At 36.3% G+C, this 24,522-nt stretch overlaps 2 protein-coding genes across 4 annotated transcripts in view; one reads left to right on the top strand and one right to left on the bottom strand.

Annotated features, from left to right (window-relative positions):
- The window catches only part of SIAE (sialic acid acetylesterase), a 49,805-nt gene extending 44,194 nt beyond the window's left edge, over nt 1–5,611 (bottom strand). Inside the window, exon 1 of one of the 3 annotated variants that reach the window (XM_074216423.1) lies at nt 5,507–5,611. In XM_074216423.1, coding sequence (XP_074072524.1) covers nt 5,507–5,582 — 76 coding nt within the window. In that variant the 5' untranslated portion in view covers nt 5,583–5,611. The other 2 variants (XM_074216424.1, XM_074216425.1) reach the window with 2 other exon arrangements.
- The window catches only part of SPA17 (sperm autoantigenic protein 17), a 28,047-nt gene continuing 7,812 nt past the window's right edge, over nt 4,288–24,522 (top strand). Inside the window, exons 1-6 of the mRNA XM_074216428.1 lie at nt 4,288–4,305; nt 4,846–4,918; nt 5,709–5,862; nt 6,969–7,124; nt 10,412–10,512; nt 18,574–18,657. Of these exons, the coding sequence (XP_074072529.1) occupies nt 6,971–7,124; nt 10,412–10,512; nt 18,574–18,657 (339 nt within the window). The 5' untranslated portion in view covers nt 4,288–4,305; nt 4,846–4,918; nt 5,709–5,862; nt 6,969–6,970. The remainder of the gene's footprint in view (nt 4,306–4,845; nt 4,919–5,708; nt 5,863–6,968; nt 7,125–10,411; nt 10,513–18,573; nt 18,658–24,522) is intronic.

Genomic DNA, 24,522 nt, shown 5'->3' with positions numbered 1-24,522 from the left:
TGCCTGACTGTGTGACCTCGAGCAAGTCACTTAAATAACACCCTCCTGCCCACCCCTCCCCCCTCATTGCCTTGCAAAAAATTGGGGGAAAAAAAGAAAAAAATGTAAACAACATAAAATTCTTGGGAGTCTACCTGCCAAGATAAACTCAGAAATTATATGAAAACAATTACAAAACATTTTTTCTTTTTTTAAATAATAAAAAGAGCTAATGCTTATATAGGCTTTAAGATTTACAAAGTCTTTGCATACATTATGTTACTATCAAGAAGTCTTTGAAGTTAAAAACTAAGATTCAGGCTTCAGAATTTGAAGAGACTTTACAGGTCAATCTAGTCCAGCTCTTTCATTTCAAAGAAGAGGATATTGAAATTCCAAGAGGTTAAATAACTTCCCTAAGAAGAACTATAAGAACTATCACTTTTCATTTCCATAATTATCATTTCTACTCCCCCCACTTCCACCCAACTATGTCCATGCTACTCCCATCATATGCTAAAGGATACAATATTTGTTAATCTAGCATTGACAAGATTAAACTTTTTTTCTCTCCTGCTCCATCCAACTTATCAATGGCACTCATTGAGATCTATGATAATTAAATTTTCAGAGTGAGTATTTAAACTTCAGAAATCAGCAAATACCTTAAATCAGAGTTTGTTTTACTGACTGACAAAATATTTTTCACACAAAATCAGATCTAAATAACTGGACAAATATCAATTGTTCATGGGTAGGCTGAGCTAATATAATAAAAATGGCAATTCTACCTAAATTAGATTAATTATTCAGTGCCATACCAATCAAACTTACCAAAAAATTATTTTCTTGAACTAAAAAATATAGAAACAAAATTCATCTGGAATAACAAAAGATCAAGACTATCAAGGGAATTAATAAAAAATTATATAAAATATATAATATATAAATTATATAAAATTATATTATAAAGCAGCAGCCATCAAAACTGTTTAGTACTAGCTAAGAAATAGAGTGATGAATCAATGGAACAGATTAGGTCCAAAAGAAACAGTTGTAAATGACTACAGTAATCTATCACTATTTGATAAATCCAAAGACTCTAGCTTCTGAGATAAGAACTCACTCTTTAACCAAAAACTGCTGGGAAAACTGGAAAATAGTATGGTAGAAACTAGGTAAAGACCAATATCTCACACCCTATACCAAGATAAAGTCAAAATGGTACTAGATTTAGACATAAAAGTGGGTCATAAGCCAGTTAGGAAAACAAGGAATAGTTTATTTGTCAGATCTATGGAAAGGGGGAAAGTTTATGACCAAAGAAGAAATAAAGAACATTATAAAATGCCAAATGAATAATTTTGATTACATTAAATTGAAAAGGTTTTGCACAAATAAAACCAATGCAACCAAGATTAAAAGGAAGGTAGTAAATTAGGAAACAATTTTTATAGCCAGTGTTTCTGATAAAGGAAACATTTCTAAAATAAATAGAGAACTGAGTCAAATTTATAAGAATACAAGTCATTCTTCAATTGATAAATGGTCAAAGGAGATGAATAGGCAGTTATAAGATAAAAAAATTAAAACTATCCATAGTCATCTGAAAAAATGCTCTTTGATTAGAGGAACACAAATTAAAATAACTCTTCACACCTATCAAATAGGTCAATATGTCAAAAAAAAAAGGAAAATGATCAGATGGAGATCTGGAAAAACTAGGACATTAATGCATTGATGGTGCAGATATGAACTGATCCAACCTTTCTGAAGAGCAATTTGGAATTAGAACTGAGGGGATCTTATCAACTGAGGAATGATTGAACAAATTGTGGAATATAAATGTGATGAATAACTATTGTTCTGTACAAAATCATGAGGGACAAGATTTCAGAAAAACCTGGAAAGATTTGCATGAGCTGATGCTGAATGAAGTGAGTAAAACCAGAGGAACACTGTACACATTAATAGCAACACTATGCAATGAGCAAATATAATGGACTTGCTCATCTCAGCAGAAAAATAATCAAAGACAATTCTATAAGACTTGTGTTGGAAAATACCATACACATCCAGAGAAAGAACTATAGAGTCTAAATGTAGAACAAAGCTTACCACTTTCAATTTTTAAAATTTACATTGTAAGATGTTTTTTCCCCTCATGATTTTTTGTTTCCTTTTTGTTCTGATTCTTCTTCCATAACATAATTAATATGGAAATATGTTTAACATAGTTTTGCATGTCTAATCTAGATTAGATTACTGTCAAGGGGGAGGGAAGAAGAATATTATGCAACTCAAAACCTTACAAAAATACGATTGTTGTGGGGAAGCTAGGTGGCACAGTGGGTAGAGCACCAGCCCTGGGGTCAGGAGGTCCTGAGTTCAAATCCGACCTCAGACACTTAATAATTACCTAGCTGTGTGACCTTGGGCAAGTCACTTTTCCACATTGCCTTGCAAAAAAAAGAAAAAATATTCCTAAAAAAAGATTGTTGAAAACTATTCCTTACACATAGTTGGAAAACAAATTCATTTAAGTTAAAAAAGTATACATTTATCAAAAATGTTCCTTTTCTCTGCTTATTCTCTTTCCTGTGCTTGGTCAACCTTCTCCCAAAGCTCAAACAATTCCTCAAACAATTTACTATGACTTCCTGACATGCTAGAGGTCCTGAAGTTATAATTATTCTTAAGATAGATGTCTGCCAAAATAGATTATCTTAAAGTATTGATGCCCCTATTATCTTAATGGTAAATATAGAGACTTAAGGCAAAGATTAAGTCAGAAAGAAAAGGTATGACCACAAATCCTTAGTATAAATTCACTAATTCATAAACTTAAATTGGCAAAAAGACAAAAAGGAGTACAGTAGAAAATGTAGATTCTGTCCTGAGATTCACTAAAGACTGAACAAAAACTCACTTTAACCATGCAGTTCCTATTTTTTAACACTGAGCCTATATTGAAGTGTTTTTGATTAACAAGGCTCTTATCTAAATTGTCTCAGTAATATGTCCATCAAAACATAGCTAAAAATAGTACATTGTTAAGTTACATTCTATTTGTTAAGCAATAATAAAGATATTGATATTTTGGGATCTAAAGACAAGTGATAGACAGAAGGGATCAGAATAAGATGGAATTTTCCTTTCCAGAAGCTACAAATATCTCGCCATGTTCCTTACATGATACTCATTAGGGTATCACCATCAAAGGAGTCACCCACATACTCTCAGTAGACAGACACTCCAAGCAAAAGCCCAGCCATTAAGACCTCTCCTATTTATAATGAACCAACCTAATTCTACAGGCTGCTGGGCTAGGGGTAGTTAGCAAACTACACCAAGAACAGAATGCAACATCCCAATGATTGCATAACCATTATAGGCAGTTTGCCAAAAGGAAGGCATATGTGTGGGAGAGCCTTGTTTTTAGTAGGTGCTTCATACTGAACAGAAATGATAACCAGAAACAGGAGTTAAGGGAAGAAAAGGAATGATTTTGAGCAAGATGAAATGCAAAAGAACCCTTGCGGTATATAAATCCAAAGGACCTCAGTAAAGAAATAAGAGCAAATTGCAGAGAGGCAGGAGAATTTTCCAGCTCAATCCATCATTATCAACAAACTTTTTTGATCACAATTATGCACAACTCTGCAAAACATTTGAGAAAAATAAATTTCATGAAGCAAAGAAGAACTTTAAAGATTATCTACTCTTTATTTGACAAGTGAGAAAACTGAGGTCCAGAAAAGTCATGTAACTTGCCTTAAGTCACAAACTCCAAACTCATGGAAAACAAGAAACCTAGGTCATGGAAACTTTTTCCAGTTCACTGCTTTTCTTGAGGGCATCACACTCTTTATATCATGACCTAAATAAAGGATATACAACATTCCTTCATCTCTTCTCTCTACTCACATAACCACTACTCTTGGTTCAGATCTTCATTACCTTGTGCTGACAGTATGGTAATAACCTTCTAATTAATTGATCTTTGCTTAAATCCTTCCTACTCCAATTCATCCTCTATTCATCTGCCAAAAATGATTTTCCTAACATGCGTATCTTATCATGTCTCTCATTTAATTAACCTCACTGATTCCCTAATGCATCAAGGATAAAATATAAACTCCTTTGTATGGCCAAAACCTGGCCCCCAGCCTTTCTCAGATTAAGATCTAGCCAAACTGACCTTTGCTCTCTGTAATAATCAGTTAACCTAAAGAGTTGACATCATCCTTGATACATATGTCACAAATAAGGTTAAGCTCATTTATCCCATGCACAGTTGGAGACAGGATTGTCCTGGTTAGGCTGGTAACTTAATCTTCCCCAGGGGATACTTGCATAGCATTCCCTCTCCCATCTCCCCCTTTGTACCGGCTATATCTATTTTATAGAAAAGTACTTTCTACTCTCTTCCAGATCAGAGAATGCCTCATTTCCTTCAAAATATAGCTGTAGCATCACCTTTATGCAAAATTTTGCTTGAGCCCAATTTAGTGTTCTACTTTCCTAATTGCCTTGTCTTTATCTATATATTCTATACTTAATATTACATGTCCTCCCTAAGAGAATGTAAACTTTGTGGGTGTATGGAATATTTCTTTTTAAATATATATATATATATATATATATATTTGCATATTTGTATCTCCAACAAGCGTGGCACCCAGTAGTTATCTAATAAATATTTGGATTGATGCTTGATTGCCTAGGATCTGGGAAGAAATCTGAAGACATTCTCCAATAGGACTTTTTTATATTGCTGTCAGATACAGATATTCAAAAGAATAAAAAACCCTCCCCAACATTAACTTTTACAAATTTTTTCCCCTTCTTTTCTTATGGAAATAGCAGTGGAAAGAAAAGTGCCAAGCATCATCAACTGGACTGAGGGAGAAGATAAATGGGAGAAGATAAATATAAGGTAACATGAAAAAACAATAATTAACAGAAAAATGCAGAAGCCAAGTTTAGAGGCCCGAGCTTCCTATTTGAGATAAGGAGGGGCAACATCCCTTTATTAGAGGAATGCCTTTTTGCTATGATCTTTAGCTCCAGATGCCTGTAGAGGTTGGGTGGTACATGGATGTGACCCCATACTCATGCTAATCATGAAAAGGGATTTAAATGGCAGAATACGACCAGGTGCAAGTCACCGCTCCTTTCTGCCCCAGTTGTCCTGGTTACCACAACTTGCCCCTTGTGCATATTTGCATCTGGGTCAAAGGTCACCTGTGACTGAGGCAAAAACACTCCGGACAGGCAAGGGCCCCTTACTCCCACCCTTTACGTGTAGTGGTCACGGGTTCACTGCTAAAAGAAAATGAAAAACAAAAAATGCTGAGGTCCACCAGCCCCTCCTCCCGGGCCCCGGGCGCTGCCCAGGCTCCTCCTCACAGGCTCCCTCGGTGGAAGGGCCTTCGGCGCCCTCCCGGCCCCCAGCGAGGCGGCTTCGGGAGCCGGCGGCGGGCAGAGGGGCAAGGCCGGGCCGCCGGACTGGGCCCCACCTCACCTGCTCCGCCGCTGCCCGTGCCCTGCAGCAGCCACGGCAACCACAGCAGCGTCCACAGGGCCCGGGACCCCGTCATAGTTCCGACGGCCGCGGCTGCGCTCTGCGGGCCGGGGCTGGGGGCGGGGCGAGCTCGGGGGCGGGGCTCGGGCGGGGGCGGGGCGGGGCCCAGCCCCACCCCCGCCCCACCCTCTTTCATCCTCAGCGCGTGAAGGGGAGGGTGCTTCCGCCACAGGGACGGATGTGAGCTTTTTGCCCTGGTCGGCCGCCGTAGGAAAGGAATCTAAGGCAAAAACGGTTACCCGGCAACGAGAAGAAACAACCGGAACCATCGGCACCGGCAGCCGGAGTGAGGAGAGGTAAGGGCGGCGCCCCGTCCGCTCCACCTCCGTGACTGGTGGCCGCCTTGCTCCCTTCTCCTTTCCGCCAAGCTGCGGTAACCGTCGAGGCGACGGCTTCTTAAGGCCCGGGGCCGAGGCGGCCCGCGCCCCGAAGCTCGCCCAGATGAGGGTCGCTAGGTTGGGGGGCTCCGCCTCCCTCTGGTCCCCATGCCCCTCCTCCCAGCCCGCCTCGAGATGTCACCGGAGCCGCTCTCGGAGAGGCCCCCCAACTTCCATCTCCCCCAAGTCAGCGGCCCCCGCTACTCGAGGGCCCACACCGCAGCTTCACTCTCCATTAAGGCTGATGTCAACTTTTGCCGCCAAAATGCGAGGCCTGAGGGGCGGCTAGTGGACAGAGCACCGGCCCTGGAGTCAGGAGGACCTGAGTTCAAAGGCGGCCTCAGACGCTTAATAATGACCTAGCTGTGTGGCCTGGGGCAAGCCACTTAACCCCATTTGCCTTGCAAAAACCTAAAAAAAAAAACAAAAACGCTAGGCCCGATCTCAGCTCAGAAAGGGTGGCTTTAGCACATCTAGAGGGACGTGACCCCCCTGTGCAGAAACAGATGAACTAGAGATTGAGCTGGAAGCTCTTTGGTCCCCTGGGTCTCGATATGATGGAGGGCTTCTCAATTTGGACTAGTTCTTGGGCAAAAATTTTTCTCAAGATTTTTATTTGAAGATGAGGCCTTTTCTACATCATCCCTGAAAGAAGGGACTCTGCGGTGCTTTATAATCATATTTAATTAACCTAATTACTGGTTTACTTAACACAAATATCTCTAGTCAATAGAGACTTGTATGATTTTTCCCCATGTAGGCCCAAGAAATTAAAGTAAGTTTTAAAAGGATCTACATAAAATCATCTATCTGTTGTAGAAATAAAGGTTTTGGCCCCCTAAATGAAATGGGTGGTCTTTTGCAGCAGTTCCCTTACTCTGCAAGGAAGGCCTATGGTATCGATAAGCCTGGGGGTTATATTCGAGGAGAGCTGAAGTAGAGAAGTATCTGTCTATGAAAAATCATGTACTTTAGGCAAAGTCTGAGAATAGACTCTTTAATGAATCTCTGTGTTCCTTCAAAAGAAATGTCGATTCCATTCTCCAATACGCACTACCGAATTCCACAAGGATTTGGGAATCTTCTCGAAGGGCTGACACGGGAGATTCTGAGGGAGCAACCGGACAATATTCCAGTTTTTGCAGCAGCATATTTTGAAAACCTACTAGAAAAAAGAGAGAGTAAGCGTTAAATGGGCCTTTTAAAGTGTTTTTAAGTTAGATTAATCATTTGATCTTCAATTAAATTTGACGGGTGAGATTCAAATATAAATTTTTGGTATTTGATACAGTAGTCCAAAATATGTGCCTTTTGGGCAGATGTCCTCCCAGTAGAAAGGATTTTACATGAATTTCATTGTATTCCATTTTACTAATTTTAACCTGCTTCTTTTTGTCTTTTATAATTGGTCTTTCAAGGACTTACTTTTAGCAAGACAGGATCCTCAAGCACATTCAATCTGCTACTCAGCTTTCAAGCTAACTGTACCTAAATTATTGACTGACTTATGCTATTCTGAAAAATCTCCATGAAAGAAATTTCTTGACCCCCCCCCAACTAAATCTAAATATTTCTTACCTAAAAGTAGAGTGTTATGTAAAAGACAATCCTACGCAGTTTAAATTATATGGAGTGTAATTGTACTTTCCTAAGGTTATTTTGAACAGTTCCACACCAAAAATGCTTACACTTTGAAATGGAAACTGCCCAACTCTTTAATGGCAGCTGTTTTGCTGTTCCATTCTTCATTTACCCCCATTTACCCTCATATTCTCAAGGCCTCATTCCTGTCTAGAGACAGGGGTTTTGTCTGCCTTTTCAGCCAGTAACTAGTTGAGAAAAAAGGCAAGCAAACAACTTTCACTTCTACCTTCAAAATTCTCCAAATAAAATAAGTTTAATAGGATGATGTGCCCAAGACTCAAGTAACCAAAGCAGGCAAAATGGTGGCACAATCAATAGAGCCCTGGGGTCTGAAGTCCAGAAGACTCATCTTGTTGAGTTCTAATCTGGCCTCAGACACTCAATAGCTGTGTGATCTCGGGCAATTTACTTAACCCTACTATTTGCCTCAATTCGTCATTTATAAAATAAGCTGCAGAAGGAAAAGGCCAACCACTCCAGTGTCTTTTGTCAAGAAAACCCTAAAAGGGGTCACAGAGAGTTGGGCATGACTGAAAACAACCAAGCACCACCCTCACCCCAAACTGATTGTAGGAGCTAAATGTTTATAGTAAAGCCTAATCCTAAAACAAGCTCTCTTTTTAAGCTATCCCAATTAACATTGGTAGTGACCTCCAACAATGAGGTAAGGTGACTAGAAAAATCCCCATGTTTCACAGGGGTCTTGTTTTTAGTTCATTTTAGAGAGAAAGAGGGATTGGTATAATTCTCTGAGATTGTAGCACCCCTTCCACACTAAACAGTTCAAATTTTTGCCTTTTCCCAGCATTGTTAGGAGCCTATGCCCAGACCTATTTTTTCCCAATACATCACTGATCATTTCAACATCTAATTATTATAATTAGGTCATGGTCTAACAGAAATTTAACTGCCTTTCTATACTTTGATGTATTCTCTAGAGAAAAAATATGAGAAATCCTAGACTAAGGGCTCAGCTGTCAAGTATTATGAGCAGTAACTTAATTATGTTAATACATTAATTTTATAAGTTAAAATAATGCAAAAACTTTATTCATTTTGTAATTTTAGAACTCATTAACCTTTCATTATGTAAATATTGAGTCACTATTTCCAGATAACATTAATTAAAGCAATCCCAGATTAATAGTCTCCAGGTATTAGTCTACCAACTAAGACTACTTAAAATACTTCCCCCTTCTACTGATACAGATCACAGCCTCCTACATCTTAATAGAATGCTTCATGAGTTGCTATGACATAAAAGAAATCATCATCTGATGACCAACATTCTATAGTAATATGCCTCTTTGAATTTAGTTATACCAGAGCCTTATGCTTTACTAGCATGGAATTTCAGAACCAAGGTCTCATCCTCACCATAGCAGCAAGAATAGGACTTAAGTAAATTAATAAAAGCCTTTGTTCACTAAATGTAAATTGTCTAGTCCTTTCCAAATGCTTGGGGAGGAAATTGTCATTTTTTAAAAGGGGGTAAAAAAGACAAGAGAACCTTCTAGAAAAATAAAGATAATCAAATGATCAGAAATAATCAAATGATCAGAAATGATCTAATTTGATTCCAAATCTGAACTAATTTATTACTTTGGCCATTTCTCTTTTCTCCCTTACTTTCATTGCTTCCTTTTACCCAAGTTTCTCCTTGCCATGTTAATTTTTTTTTAAAAAAAACACTCCTAATCCTTCCCCAAAAAAGTATTTTCAAGGGTTATTATGTGCTGTGAGGTTATTTTTATAGGCTATTGCATGCTTATGTCCATTTCTTTTGGATTTTTGGACTGATCCTGGATTTCAGTGATCTAGTTTTCTAGAAGGAAATTCTACCAATGAAGACAACACTTTGCAAATTCCCTGGAGAATTAGTAAGAAAGTAGATGATTTGCTCAGTCAGACCTACAGTCAGTATGAGTAAGAGGCTGGACTTAAATTCAGCTCTTATTGGCTTTGAGGCCTCTCATGGACACTTCCAATGTAATAACAGTAACTTTTGCATCATAATTTGTAATTTCCAGGACTTGTATTTGTATCAGTGATACAGCAATTCACATAAACTTAATAGAAATTTAATAATGTCAATTGCCAAGATCCCCAGAAGAGCCATCTTAGAAACCCCTCTAAAAGTATTTCTGAAGTAATATGGAAGGCTACATAACTACATCTCTCCTCTTTCTCTTAGGCATTAACCCAATTATCATTTTCTCTGTATGGATCATCTTTTTCTCCTTATTTCATTTTATATCTTGTCTTATCTTGCCCCCCACTGTATAAAATTATCATCTCCCCATTGTGATGATATTAGGTGGCATACAGTAAAGTAGCCAGATGTGATGTAGTAGCCAGTGTGTTATACTTAGGTAGATCTGTATTCAAATCTGTCTCAGACACATCCTAGCTATGTGACCCTCTCCACTTCATTTTACTCATTTCTAAAATGCATATTATAATAGCACCTGCCTCAGATCAAAAGAGGTAAAACATGAAAAGTGCTCTGCAAATCTTAAAGCACCATATAAATGCTAACTTATTATTACTATAAACAGATACCACCTCTTGCATTAGTACCATGCCAATGTGTCTTTGACTATCAGTAAAATAATTTGTCAAAAGAATTTGCTTTAGGGGTGGCTACGTGGCGCAGTGGATAGAGCACTGGCCCTGGAGTCAGGAGTACCTTGGGCAAGCCACTTAACCCCATTGCCTTACAAAAACAAACAAAAAAAACCAAACAAACAAGAAAAGGAATTTGCTTTTGCTGTATTCTGATTTCACCTGGATAAGCCTACAATAATTCTTTTTTTTTTTTCAGAAACCAATTTTGATCCAGCAGAATGGGGGGCTAAGGTAGATGACCGCTTCTACAATAACCATGCTTTCAAGGAAAAGCCCTCTGTTGCTACTGATACCAAGGTAAGTGGATTCTGTCTGCTCTCCTGGCTAAGTCTACATAGATAATGATTAGTTTCTCTCAAGAATTAAAATAAATGTGGGGCAGTTAGGTGGTGCAATGGATAGAGCACTGGCCCTGGAGTCAGGAGAACCTGAGTTCAAATGCGATCTCACTTAATATTATTACCTATATGACCTTGGTCAAGTCACTTAATCCCATTGCCTTGCAAAAGCAAAAAAAAAATTTACAAACTACATCATAGATATCTCATCAAATGAGATATTTTAAATGACTTTTTTTCTTCGTACCCTGAAAGATCCACTACTTATACACTGTTATTTGGCTTGTACTGTAGACCTAGATAAAGAATGTTCATGCAACTTCAATAAGGAATAGTTCACATCACTAAAGCTCTATTGTTTTCTCCCTTCTGGTGATGGATTTACATTGCTCATTCCTTATTTTGTAAATGTTCATCCCTTATAATAACTGGTTCTGGGATTTTGAACAAGTCATTTAGACTCCTTTAAACTATGGCTTCCTTACCTGTAAGGTAGAATAGAAGGTTTAGATGATTTTCAGAGTCCCTTCCAACTTTAGAATTCTCTGATTCTGAGATCATAGACTAGTATTGGGGATGCAGAACCTGGAATAACAGAATAGAAATTTTCTGTATTTGAAACTAATTGGGCCATACGACTCTGCTATCATTATTAGTCTAGTTTATCTGTATCTGAGAAAACTGACTCATTTATCACTGTTCACAGTGCACTGCAAAATACTAGAACACAAAGAGAGAAAGTAAACTCAGCATTTGAAAAGCTTCCCCAGTGGGTTTGGGAAAATGTCTGCAAAAAAAAGCCAAAAAGAATGTAGGGGATTATTTTAAAGTCTTTCTAGTTATTAAGTGTAGTTTCAGGGTCTCTGTACGCCCTCTTTTGAATACAAAGCCTTTTTCTAATTGGCCAATGAGAGCTAAGTATCTTTTAATGGATTTCAAAGCCAAGTGATGACTTAATATTTCTGTTAAAAGGAAAGCTTCAAGAATCAAATGAGATAAAAATCTGTAAAGGCTTAGTTCAGTGCCTGACACATTGTACTTAATAGATACTCCTCTCCTTCCATCACTCCCCTCCAAGAATCTTAAGAATCAAAAGTGGGAGAAGCCCCAGAGTCTACCTAGACCAATTCATACTTGAATAAGATTCTCTTTCATGACCTGCCTGCCAACTGATTCTCAGCCTTTTGTAGAAAACTAATAGTAAGGGGGCCCATCACCCCATGACAGCACATTACACTTTTGAATTTTATTTTTTTATTAAAAAGTTTTATTATTTTTTTCTTTACTGAAAAGTTCTTCCTCCTGATGAGAGCTTCACTTCGTTACTCTGCAATTCCCTGACATTGCTCCTAGTTCTGTCCTCTGTTGCCAGGCAGAAATACTACTTGCTTTTTCTCATGATGATAGTCTTTAAAATATTTGAATAAGTTATCATGCCCCTCATCCCAACCAGGTTTTCCCAGACTAAACATCCTCATTTCCTTCGACTAGTTAGCATACAGCATGATCTTAAGGTCCAGGACCATTCTGTTTGCCCTGTTTTGGATACTTAAAAATTCAACATTTTTTGCATCTATTATGTAGCCGGATACAGGTAATACAAAGAGAGCTCCTGCTCTCAAGGAGCCTGCATTCTAATGGGGAAGAAAATACACATAAGGAGGCAGGAAAAAGGAAGCTACATCAGGGGATACTCAGCATAGGGGCATCTTATTCCCTGGAGTTGAAACCAGCAGAGCAGCAGATGCAAAGAAGAGTGAATTTTGAAGAGTTTAGTTTCTAGCCTCCTCTATAAAGGAAGGCATGGGAAGGAGTTTTGTACTCTGCCCTTCAACCAGAAGGTTGAAGGTGGTGGTGTCAATTAAAGGCTAGAGTTTGATGCATGGTGGGTGGTAAGTTTAGAACTAATGAGTTTAGGGGTGGCTAGGTGTCGTAGTGGATTACTGACCCTGGAGTCAGGAGTACCTGAGTTCAAATCCAGCCTCAGACACTTAATAATTACCTAGCTGTGTGGCCTTGGGCAAGCCACTTAACCCCATTTGCCTTACAAAAACCTTTAAGAAAAGAGAGAGAAAAGAACTAATGAGTTTATCCTGGGACAGGGAATCTTTTTGGAATTGAAACCAGGTGAGGCAGGCCTATTTTGAAAACTTGCTTATAGTTGTCCTTCCTAAAATAATTCATAATTGAACACAGTATCCCCAAATTTGGTTTTTGAGAACATATTCACCTAGTCCTGAACACTTTGTCTGCCTTAATATAAACTAAGTTTGTGTTAAACTTTTTTGACTGTCATATATTGTTGACTAAGTTTGTAGTCCATAAAAATCCAACATGTTTTTTTTCTTTTTTTAAGAGAAGCTTAAATTTTAATTTACAAGTTACTGGGAAAAGTTCATAGATTAAGTTCTTTGAAGAAGCAGCAGATAGTGAGTTTTAATACAAGATTATGGGGCAATAATATTCCCTAGAGCAGACCAACTTGACAGCAAGACAAGCAGCAAAAATAGCAGACAAGTAGTAGAGAAGGGCAAAGGGTAGGAGAGTTTGGAGGATGACACTCCCACCCCAAAGGAGCAACCCCAAGATGCTTTTTCACAGGAACTGTTCTAACTATCTCTCTCCCCTGTTTATAGTTCTTGAAACTTGAGGTTTTTTTAACTCATAAGATTTTTACATTTATGCATATTAGATTTAGCTCAGTGTTCTAGCCTGAGATGATCCATTGTGTTAGCCATCCCTTCTATTTTTGTAATGTCTGCAAATCACAGTATCAATCAAGAACAAAAGATTACATTAAACATTGAGGACTATTATTTGGATCCAGCCATTCAGTCAGTTCTGAATGCAACCTTATCATACACTTAGCACATATCTCCCCATTCTTTTTACAAGTATGACACAGAAGAAATTTTGTCAAATGTCTTGTTAAAATCCAAGCCACCTTTATATAGAGAATTCTCCTGATCAACTAACCCAGAAACACTAATAAAGAAATTGTCTGACAGGATGTGTTCTGATGAACTTATTCTTGACCTTTGAAACCAGCACTTCCTTTTCTAGTTATTTACTAACTCTACCTTTAATCAGGCATTATCTAATTTTGCCAGGAATACTACAATCAAATCCACTGGTTTATAGTTTGAACACTATATTCTCTTCCCTTTAAAAAATGGAACATTTGCCCTTCTCTAATTTTGTAGTTCCCTTTCTATTCTCCACAATATTTCTTTTAAAAAAATTATTTTTGTTCCAAATTCTCTCCCTCCCCCATTCCCTCACGCATCAAGAAGATATGAAATGGGGCAACTAGGTGGTTCAGTGGACAGAGCACCTGCCCTAGAATCAGGAGTACCTGAGTTCAAATATGGCCTCAGACACTTAATGATTGCCTAACTGTGTGACCTTGGACAAGTCACTTAACCCATTGCCTTGCAAAAACCAAAAAAAAGACATTAAATACAAAAACCAATTTACAAATAACAGATTATAAAACAAATTTCTGTATCGACCATGTTCCCCGGAGGAAAAGAAAGAAAAACCATATGTACCACTTTGAAATCTTATTACATCAGGTCTCTTATCTGGAGATGGCCAGCAGGTTTCATTATGAGTCCTTTGGAATTGTGATGGGTCATTATATTGCTCAGTTAAGTTTTTCACAATTGATTGCTTGACAGTAATTGTTATTTCTGTGTAAATTGTTCTCCTGGTTCTGCTCACTTCTCTTTTTACCAGTTCATATAAGGCTTCCTGGAATTTTCTGAAACTATCCACTTCATATTATGTCTTACAACACATAAGTATTCCATTACATCATATACCATATGCCATAAATTGTTCAGTCATTCACCAATTGATGATTTCTAATTCTTTACATCTCTCCAATCTACAAAGATCAGAAATCATAATGTACTAGTTGTTTTAGTACCTGAAGATTTAGTTCATCTGGGTCAACTTGAACTCATTAAGGGCATATATTTTGTTTGAATTGTTTGTCTCCTTTACAGTTCAAAGATAGTCTACTTACAAATAAAACTGAAGTGTATATATACATATATGTATGTATATGTATACATATACATGTAATTATCATCTTTTCCCTAATATCTATAACATACTGTTATTAGCTTTATCCTATCCCATTCTCTACATAGATATTTTTAAATTTTTATTTATTTAAGGCAATGGGGTTAAGTGACTTGCCCAAGGTCACACAGCTAGGCAATCATTAAGTGTCTGAGGTCAAATTTGAACTCAGTTCCTCCTGACTCCAGGGAGGGCCAGTGCACTATCCACTGCACCAACTAGCTGCCCCCTACATAGATATTTTTATATCTTAGCTATCTTTAGCAGCAGCATTATTATACTATTCTTACATGATTGTACCACACTTTTGTGTTCATCCTGTTATATACCATTTAGTCTCCATCTTTGAATACACTCTTTTTAAAATTTAAGTTAGATGATATGGTTCCTTTTGTATCTATATCACTCTCTAGTCTCTTCTTTATTGGAATTATTTCTTTTTTAAAATTTCTCTTGGGCTGACTTCTACTATGAAATCTTAATCTCTATAACCTTACCTATCCTTTTTTCTGAATCCTTAGAAATCTGCCCTCTCCAGATGATACATATCAAATTATGCCCAGCTTTTCTCTCTTTTTTCTCTGGTTACTTAACCCATAGCTCCCATCATTTCTGCCCCATAAGCTAGTTCCTTCTTGTTACTGAGAATCAGATGTAGAGTGAAAAATACCCTCTGCTAGTGCCTGTACCCATTTGAAGGATGATCATTAAGGTAAGTTTAAAAAATTTAAGCTCTTGCATTTTTGGTAGAGAGAGCTCAGGAAGATAACTGCACTATTCAAATAACCAAAGGTAATAATAGGATCATGGCTGTAGAGTTGAAAGAGACCTGTAGAGTGCATTATATATCTCCATATCAGACTTTTACTCTGTTTTCTGAACTCCTTTGGTTTTTCCTCTTTCTGTCTAAGTGATCTGTGGTATACCTTGAAAACAATATTGCTTCAGCTTCTTTCTCCCTTTGCCCAAGTGCATTCCACCATGCATTCCTCTATTCTTGGATATCCCCACTTGATGTTTCTTTTGAATAAGGTATACTTTTCCAAAATCACATTCTTATGAACCTCATTCTACCATGTCTCAAAGCTTATGAAATTATATATTTGCTTCAGTCCTTTGGTCTTTCCAGCACATAGATGCAGAGGCAGAATACCATTGAGGTTTTATTGCTTCTTTCCTAGTAATTTAATTTTATCTGAGAGTTTCTACTGCTATTCTTCTTAACACCCTTGTGTTCCTTTCAAAGGACCTAGCTTGATGGATATATTTTGACTTCTATCTTACCCTTCCTTCTTAGCTTTAAAGGTCCTTACAATTAGATTTGCAAAACTTCAGGCAAAATCCATAACTAAGAATTTTTAACCTAGGGCAAAACCAGTTTCAGGGGAGGGCAACAGTACCAGAGAAAGGACAAGCCAACCACAGGTTTCAGAACTACTTAGGAGAATTATTTTTCCCTTCTCCCACATCCTCTGTTATCTTATATCACTTTCTGGAGTCTCCCTTTACTTGCAGCCTTCTTAAGACACAGACCATTTCAGAACAGTGTAATTTAATTCAACAAGCATTTCTTAGATTCTTTCTATTTCAGAGAAACTCTGTTAGGTATTGGAAATAAATGGATAGCATTCCATTGGAGATTTACAACATGTATACAGATATTCCTAGGATACTAAGAGAAATATATTCAATAAAGAGGAAAAGGTAAAGTTGTTTATAGATTAGAGAGTGATGTGGATACAAAAGGAAACTCATCATCTAAGCTAAATTTTAAAAAGTGTATTCAAAGATGGAGACTAAATGGTATATAACAGAATGAATATAAAAGTGTGTGTAAAAATGTGTAAAAATGCAAAGTATTTCAGAAGTGAGTGTGGAAAAGCATTAACAGCTATTGGTAGACAGATCAAGAATAACCTTGTGAAGGAAGTAGCACCTGAACTGAACTCTGAAGAGAGAGAGTACTAGAGAATCTTAAGAGGCTAAGTTGAGGAGAGAAAAAATTCCAAACATGAAAAATAAGATTTGCCAAAAGCACAAAAGCATGAGATAGAAGTCTAAGAAGGCTTAGTCAGAGATATAGGAACCTCATGTGTTGCTCAGTAAAGACCAAGGAAGAAAACTGCAAAAACAGTCAATAAAACACTTTAAAAGCAAGATGGTTAATGATGATAATGATGATGACATCACTGGCATTTATATTATGCTTTAAAGTTTTCAAAATGCATTTACATTCATTTGATCTTCATAACAATTCTATGAAATAGATACTATTATTATTATCCTCATTTTATATATGAGGAAAGCTAAGAGAAGTCAAGTGACTTACCCAGAGTCACACAGCTAAATTAGTGCCTAAAGTAGGATTTGAACTCAGATCTTCCTAACTACAAATGTAGCACTCTATTCCTTCTTTTACCAGTCTCTCCATTTATTATCTGAAGATTTGCCACTGCAAACTGCAAAAGAGAAGGGAGTAATTTTATTTTTATTGTTTTTAGTTATAAATTTAACTTATTATTCACATATATGTATATGTATGTACTAAAATGATATGGAAGGGACAAAGCATATAATGACAATAATAATCCTTTAAACTGTGATAGGCAGTAATAATTCAAATTGTTTCAATAACCCAGTGAAAGGGTTTTATAAAAGTTATACACAAACCCCATTTTACTGATGATGGAAGGCAGGAATGATCATCTCTAGATATGTGGGGTGATGATGAAGAAAAAAGATACCCACAAGCACTTCTAGACATACAATGAACCAAAACTCCTTCAGACAAATACATTTTTATTATTTTTTTAAAGCATGTTCCATCTCTGACTAAAAGACTTCCATTCCTATGTTTTAAATTGTAATCCAATCTGTTCTCAGATAACCATCTTTTTAAACAGCATATTGATCAGTTTCCAAATCTATCACTGTCTTCTAAAGTCCTTGTAACTAATTGACAGTAATTAAAATATACTCCTTGATCCCACAGTCTTCAGTTTTATGCCCAGGATTTTTGGATTCTTAAGACAAAATTGTTTGTGATCATATGAATCACCAGAAATGAGAAAATCATTTGGCCTAGCAAGTTTTGAAAATGGTTTCTGAGAAGATGATTGTTGTCATCACATTGACAGATAGATGCATGTTCTCCACTTAGGGATTCATGAATCACCAGACTTACAGCATCCCATTCCTTTGGGGATGATTTTTCCTTAGAAGTTTAGTTACAAGGATATATACTTTCTCTGAACCCTTTGAAAACTGCTCTCCTATAATCTGCCATGCTTGTCAGTTATGCCCAATTTCCTTTACAATTTCCAAAACCTCCAAATCACTTTCACTTATCTTCCTTTGCCTTCTTCAGGTAAGATCCTTTTATATATATACATTAGTCATTTTTTCTGTATTTAGAAAATGCCTTCAGTCCTTTATAGTAAAAGGTCTTTCATTTAGAGACCTTTAGCCTTCACTCAAAAATTTCAACAAACACATTGAAACATATATACCTTATACCATGTACATAGTGGTGTTTAGTTGATACTTCTCTGAGGTTTGAGCACTTCATATTTTATGCATGATTCATTAATTGCAATGTGATATAAAATACTGTTTTAGTGGTTAATATTACAAAAGAAGAAACCTTACAGGAACTGGACAACAATATTCTAAAATGAGAAACTAAGTATTTTTACTGATTCCTTATGTGTTCATAGCTTGTTTATTCCTATTTCCTTTCATGTTTTTCTCATTCTTGCTCATTCTTTCAGTTTCAATTATTTTAGTTCAAGAAGTATTTTAAAAAGCCTAGATTTTACTTATTTTATATTTTTCTTTGATCTTTAGTATTCAATTTACATTTATTATTTAGCAGCTTTGGACATTTTGACTTGAGATTGAATCTTAACTACTTGATCTCTGATTTTTTTAGGAGGTACCACCTGAAAAATGTGTACCTGAAAAAGATATGCCTCTGGAATCAGTGAAAGAACAGGAGACACAGGTATCATTTGTGGTAAGTCATTTTTGACATTATTCTGGATTTGCTCCAAACAACATTATTGTTACTCAATTATATTCTCAAAATCAATCCTGTATATTATATTAGGTATTATAAGTATCATTTTCCTGTGTTGAGATATAGCCTGAGAGTCTTACTAGCTGTGTGACCCTGGGCAAGCCACTTAACTCTGTTTGCCTCAGTTTTTAATCTTAAATGCATTGGAGAAGAAAATGGCAAACCACTCCAGTACCTTTGCCAAGAAAACAGAAGCAGCCAAGATTGAAACAATTGAACAACAAAATTTGTATTACATTTATGAGGGATACTTTTTTAATAAATTAAACATCCATGATGATCTAGTTAAGATATTGTCAACCATGCCTAGTTATGCTTGCTTTTGTTTACCTTGTTATACTCATCTTTATTTGTAGAAGGTTCATTTTGAGAAGTAATGAGCTTAAAATGCCAGAATTAGAATCTGAGTTTAGTTTAATAATCATAGGTTATTAGTAATTATATATTATGAAAGCAAAATTATCCTTATAATCAGTATGAAAATTGGATTGGGGATAGAAAAGAGAGGCAAATAAAATAAGATAAGAAAAATTGTCAAAATAAGAGCCATGAGGGAAGCTAGGTGGCCCAATGGATAGAGCACCAGCCCTGGAGTCAGGAGGAGCTGAGTTTAAATCCAGCCTCAGACACTACTTACATAGCTGTGTGACCTTGGCCAAGTCACTTAACCCTCTATTGCCTTACAAAAACAAACAAAAAAAATAAAGCCCTGCAATAATGAGATGAATTGGACTTTGGGGGGGGGGGAGAAGAGATAGTAACCAAGCTTTTTGCAAATCTTAAATGTAATTTGTAATTATAATTATTCAAATAGAAGCTGCATTAACTCTTGTTCAATATATGGTAGAGGGGCTTCCTGATCAAATATATTTATGTGACCTCCGAGCTCCATTTAAAGTAGATTATATTATTCTATTTTCCTCCTTTTTTGTATTTTCTGAAGCTGAAAGATATTTTGATCTTGCTAATTTTCAACTTCAGCTTAATTTTTTTTACCCCAGTGGACCAACATCTTTTAAGGGTTTTAAAAGTTCTCTTTAGGGGCAGCTAGGTGGCAGGGTGGATAAAGCACCAGCCCTGGAGTCAGGAGTACCTGGGTTCAAATCCACTCTCAAACACTTAATAATTACCTAGTTGTGTGGCCTTGGGCAAGCCACTTAACCCTATTTGCCTTGCAAAAACCTAAAAAAAAAATAAAAAGTTTTTTTTAAAGAACATCAATAGAAGAATGTGGGAAGATGGTCAATTAGGAGAAAATTACTCCTCTCTCCCAAATCCACCCCCCCCTAAAAATAATTTTAAATGATAAATCAAGATATATTTTAGAGTGGCAGAAATAATTAAAAGTCAGAATAAAGCAGTAGTAGTACAGGCTGAGAGACCTTGGGAAGACATTATAAAAAAATCTTACCTACAATATGATGGTCTGGTCCAAAGAGAAGTACAGATACTACAACATCAACAAATTAGCAAACCCTTGGAGCACTTAGGTCAGGATGGTAGCCTCAGCTTTAAGAGCTTTAGCCCAGTGAATGGTGTGGGATTAGCCATGGGGGGCAGGCAAAGAGGACTAGTGTTGCCATGGCAAAAGGGCAGGAAACCCTGCTGGTTATGGTCATTCACAGGAGAACAGTATGTCTGGTTTGGGGTCCAGTGCAAGGGGGCAAGATTAGACTTGTGGTTGCAGGAGAATGGTAATAGTACATTCCAGGCTGCAGGGAGTGAGAGCATTTGTGGAGGCTGTGACGCTGGGGGCCCTGGTGGCTTAAGGGGAAAGAGTAGTACTGAAATGACTCAGTAGTACCCAGGGCATGAGAGGAGCAGTCATCACACCTGGCCTCGGATCATAGTATATTGAAAGAACAAACAAAAAACAAAAAACTCAAAGACCCCCCCCCCCCCGACAGAACTCTCTAAATACAACAGCATAAAAAAAAAACAAACCTAAAACATTAATTCCTCGGGAGAAGAACCTAACCTTAACATAAAATTAATGACCAAGAAATAGACCATTAAAAAATGAGTAAATTGGAACCTGACCAGAAATAGTTGTTAGATGATAGAGAAGATCAGGTTTCAGACTCAGAACACAATGAAATCAAAACAGCTACTTATAAATCCACAAAGGAAAATTTAAAATGGGCATAAGCCCAAAAAAGAGTTTTTGAAGAGATTAAAAAAAAGGACACTTATGAATCAAGTAAGAAAAGTAGGAAAATGGGAAAAGGATATTACAAGAAAATTATGGAATTCCACTAATTGGGGGGAAAAAATCCAAAAACTTACTGAAGAAAATAACTCGTTAAAAATTAGAATTGGGGGCAGCTAGGTGGCGCAGTGGATAGAGCACCGGCCCTGGAGTCAGGAGTACCTGAGTTCAAATCTGGCCTCAGACATTTAATAATTACCTAGCCGTGTGGCTTTGGGCAAGTCACTTAACCCCATTGCCTTGCAAAAAAAACAACTTAAAAAAATTAGAATTGGACAAGGGAAAGCTAATGGCTTCAAAAGATATCAAGAAATAATAAAGTAAAATCAATAGAATGAAAAAATGGAAAAGAACATAAAATATCTCATTGGAAAAATAACCAACCTGGAATACAGATTAAGGAAAGATAATATAAGAATTATTGAAGTATCTGAAGATGATCAAAAAATGTCTTTAAAAAAACTAGAGGGTAAAATAGAAATTGAAAAAAATCCACTCCTGAAAAAGATCTCAAAATGAATGTTCCCAGCAACATAACTAAATTTCTTTTTTTTAATGGGGGGGAGGGAAATCAGGGTTAAGTGACTTGCCCAGGGTCACATAGCTAATAAGTATCAAGTATCAGAGACAAGATTTGAACATGGGTCCTCCTGACTCCTAGGGCTAGTGGTATGTCCATTGAGCCACCTAGCTACCCCTGTAGCTAAGTTTCAAAGCTCCTAGGTCAAAAAGAAAATACCATAAGCAACTAAAAAGAAACATTCCAGATCTTGTGGACCTAATATCAGAATAACACAAGATTTAGCAGCTTCTTTGTTGAAAGACCAAAGGACATGAAAAATGATATTCCAAAGAGCAAAGAATAATCTATCCAGCAAACTGAATGTAATCCTTTCTGGAAAAATGGGTATTTCATTAATTAAAATAAAGACTTTCAACCTTTCTTGAGGAAATGACCAAATCTGAACAAAAAAAAATATGATTTGCATTAATAAGAATCAGTAGAAACACAGGAAGATAAATTGATAAGATTAACCAGTTAATTATAACGTTAAGAGTTACAAAATATCATTTTCCCTTGAAAGGTTAATATCTTAATATGGGGAAATGATATTTGTAACTCTTAATAACGTTATCATTTGTGATGTCATGACTGAGGAAACAAAGATTTGGTCTTCTGAGCATATCAATTTACTAAGCCAATTTCTTAACAAACCAGGACTTGAACCCTGAATACAGCAGGAGACAGACTTTTATGCATTAAAAATAATCAAATAGCGGCATCTAGGTAGCACAGTGGATAGAGTACCAGCCCTGGAGTCAGGAGGACCTGAGTTCAAATGTGACCTCAGACACTTAATAATTACCTAGCAATGTGGCCTTGGGCAAGCCACTTAGCCCCATTGCCTTGCAAAAAACCTAAAAATAATAATAACCAAATAAGATCATTTTAAAGGAAACAGTTTATTAGGTGATCTGGTTTCTAATTGGATGAAAGATTAGAGACTTTCCAAGTTGGGAAGGGGATGGTGAACAGATGCAATTCCTTGAATTCAGAAACAAGAGTTGTTCCATGCCCCCCCCCCACTGAGTGTCTATAAACAAACAAAAGAACATGAAAAAAAGTAACTGTGATTGATAATTATGGATCCTTTTTTTGAGATAAGACATATGTGTTGCTTGAGATGGACAATTATAAGAAAACTTCTTGCCTCAATCTTTGAATCTGACTGGGTTTCTGACTAGATTAACCTAGATCTTTGATTAAGGGTGTTTTTATGTAGCAGATAGTAGTGGTCCAGTTTCCCAATCACACAGGACTAGGTTCTAACAATACAGTAAGATTTTCTCCCAGTTCCCACATTTGAATAAAGTTTTCTCGCAAAGCAGAATTTGGATTATACCCATAATTGAATAGGAAAAGGAACAAAGCTAGCTCCAGAATTGTCACAAAATGGGGAGTCAGTGTAGTTCATTTAATTACCACAGTTTAACCACTTGCTGTCCTAATCCCTTCAATTCTCTCAATGTCTAGGGTAGGTAAAAAGTATGCATAAATAAGAGGTTTTAGGTTGAGTTGATTGTGATAGGATGATCCTAAAAAAATAAAATTGGCTAGGGAGAGATAAAATGGGCAAATTATATCTAATACAAGAGCAGCGTGAACAAAAGAACCTTTACAGAGAGAGGAGAAATGAAGTAAAGGATGGGCAGCACAGGAGCCTTATTTTCATCAGAACTGGGTTAAGGGATAACATATAAATCTAGTTAAGTTTAAAAGTCTTTTTAACTAATGAGAAGTTTAGGTGGATATGATAAGGAAATATCTCTTAGAAAGATATGCCAATTTAGGGAGGGCAGTGATCAGAAGGAAATTAGACTTCTGAAGGGGAGGCAGGAGGGGGAAGGAATAGGATAGAGACAAGCACAGTAATCTTTGAATGTTGAATGGGATAAACTCAGAAACTAAGAAATGAAATGAATGGCAAAATGGCAAAAAAAATGTTGTTTACAAGAAACATTTAACAATGAGAAATACACAAAATAAAAACAAAATACTGGAGTAGAATTGATTATACTAAAGCTGATGTAAAAAAAAATCAGGGGTAGCTATCATAATCCTCAAAGTTAAAGCCAAAATGAATTTAATTAAAAGAGATAAACAGGGAAACTAGTATGTTAAAAGTCACCATAAATATTCAATACTAATATATTACCTAGGTAACGCATTGGATAGAGCACTGACCTGAAGTCAGGAGGACCCGAGTTCAAATCTAGCCACAGACATTTAATAATTACCTAGCTATGTAACCTTGGGCAAGTCACTTAACCCCATTGCCTTGCCCCCCTAAAAATATTAAATATAGATGCACCAAATGTTAAAGCATTTAGATCAAGGAAAATCTTAGTAAATACAGGTGGAAATAGAGAACTTATAAACTAAATAAATGTAACTAAAAATTAAGAAATCAGGAAGATAAATAGAATCCTAGATTAAATATGACAGTCATATAGAGAAAACTGAATGGGAAGGAAAAATCTCTTTTTCAGTGGTATATGCTACCTTTTCAAAAACTGACCAGGGCATAAAAATCTTATACTCAAATTCAGAAAAGCAGAAATATTAAATGCATCTTTTTTTAAAATTATAATATAATAAAAATTATACTTAATGAAGGACCATGGAAATACAAATTAAAAGATTAATTGGAGACTAAATCTAATCTTAAAAAATGAGTGGATCAAATAGCAAATCATAAAAGCAAATAATTAAAGAAAAGAATAATGAAACAACATACCAAAACTTATATAATGCAGCAAAAGCAATAATCTGAAGAAAATGTATATCTCTACTGCTTACATCAATAAAATAAAGGACAAATAAATAAATTGGATATGCAGTTTTAGAAAACAAATTTAAAATTTTCTATTAAGCAAAAATTTGAAAATCCTGAAAATTAAAGGTAAAATCAATAGAACTGAATAAGGAATTGATTGTATGAAAAAATGAATAAAATAAACTATTGGTTAAATGGTTTTTAAAAAGATGGAAAACCAAATCACTAGTGTCAAAAATAAAAAGGGCAATTACA

Source organism: Macrotis lagotis, chromosome 1 (assembly GCF_037893015.1).
Source record: "Macrotis lagotis isolate mMagLag1 chromosome 1, bilby.v1.9.chrom.fasta, whole genome shotgun sequence".
In the NCBI taxonomy this organism is placed as follows: Eukaryota; Metazoa; Chordata; class Mammalia; order Peramelemorphia; family Peramelidae; genus Macrotis; species Macrotis lagotis.
Note: the sequence above shows the minus strand (reverse complement) of the source record. Positions and strands in the feature narration are given on the sequence as shown.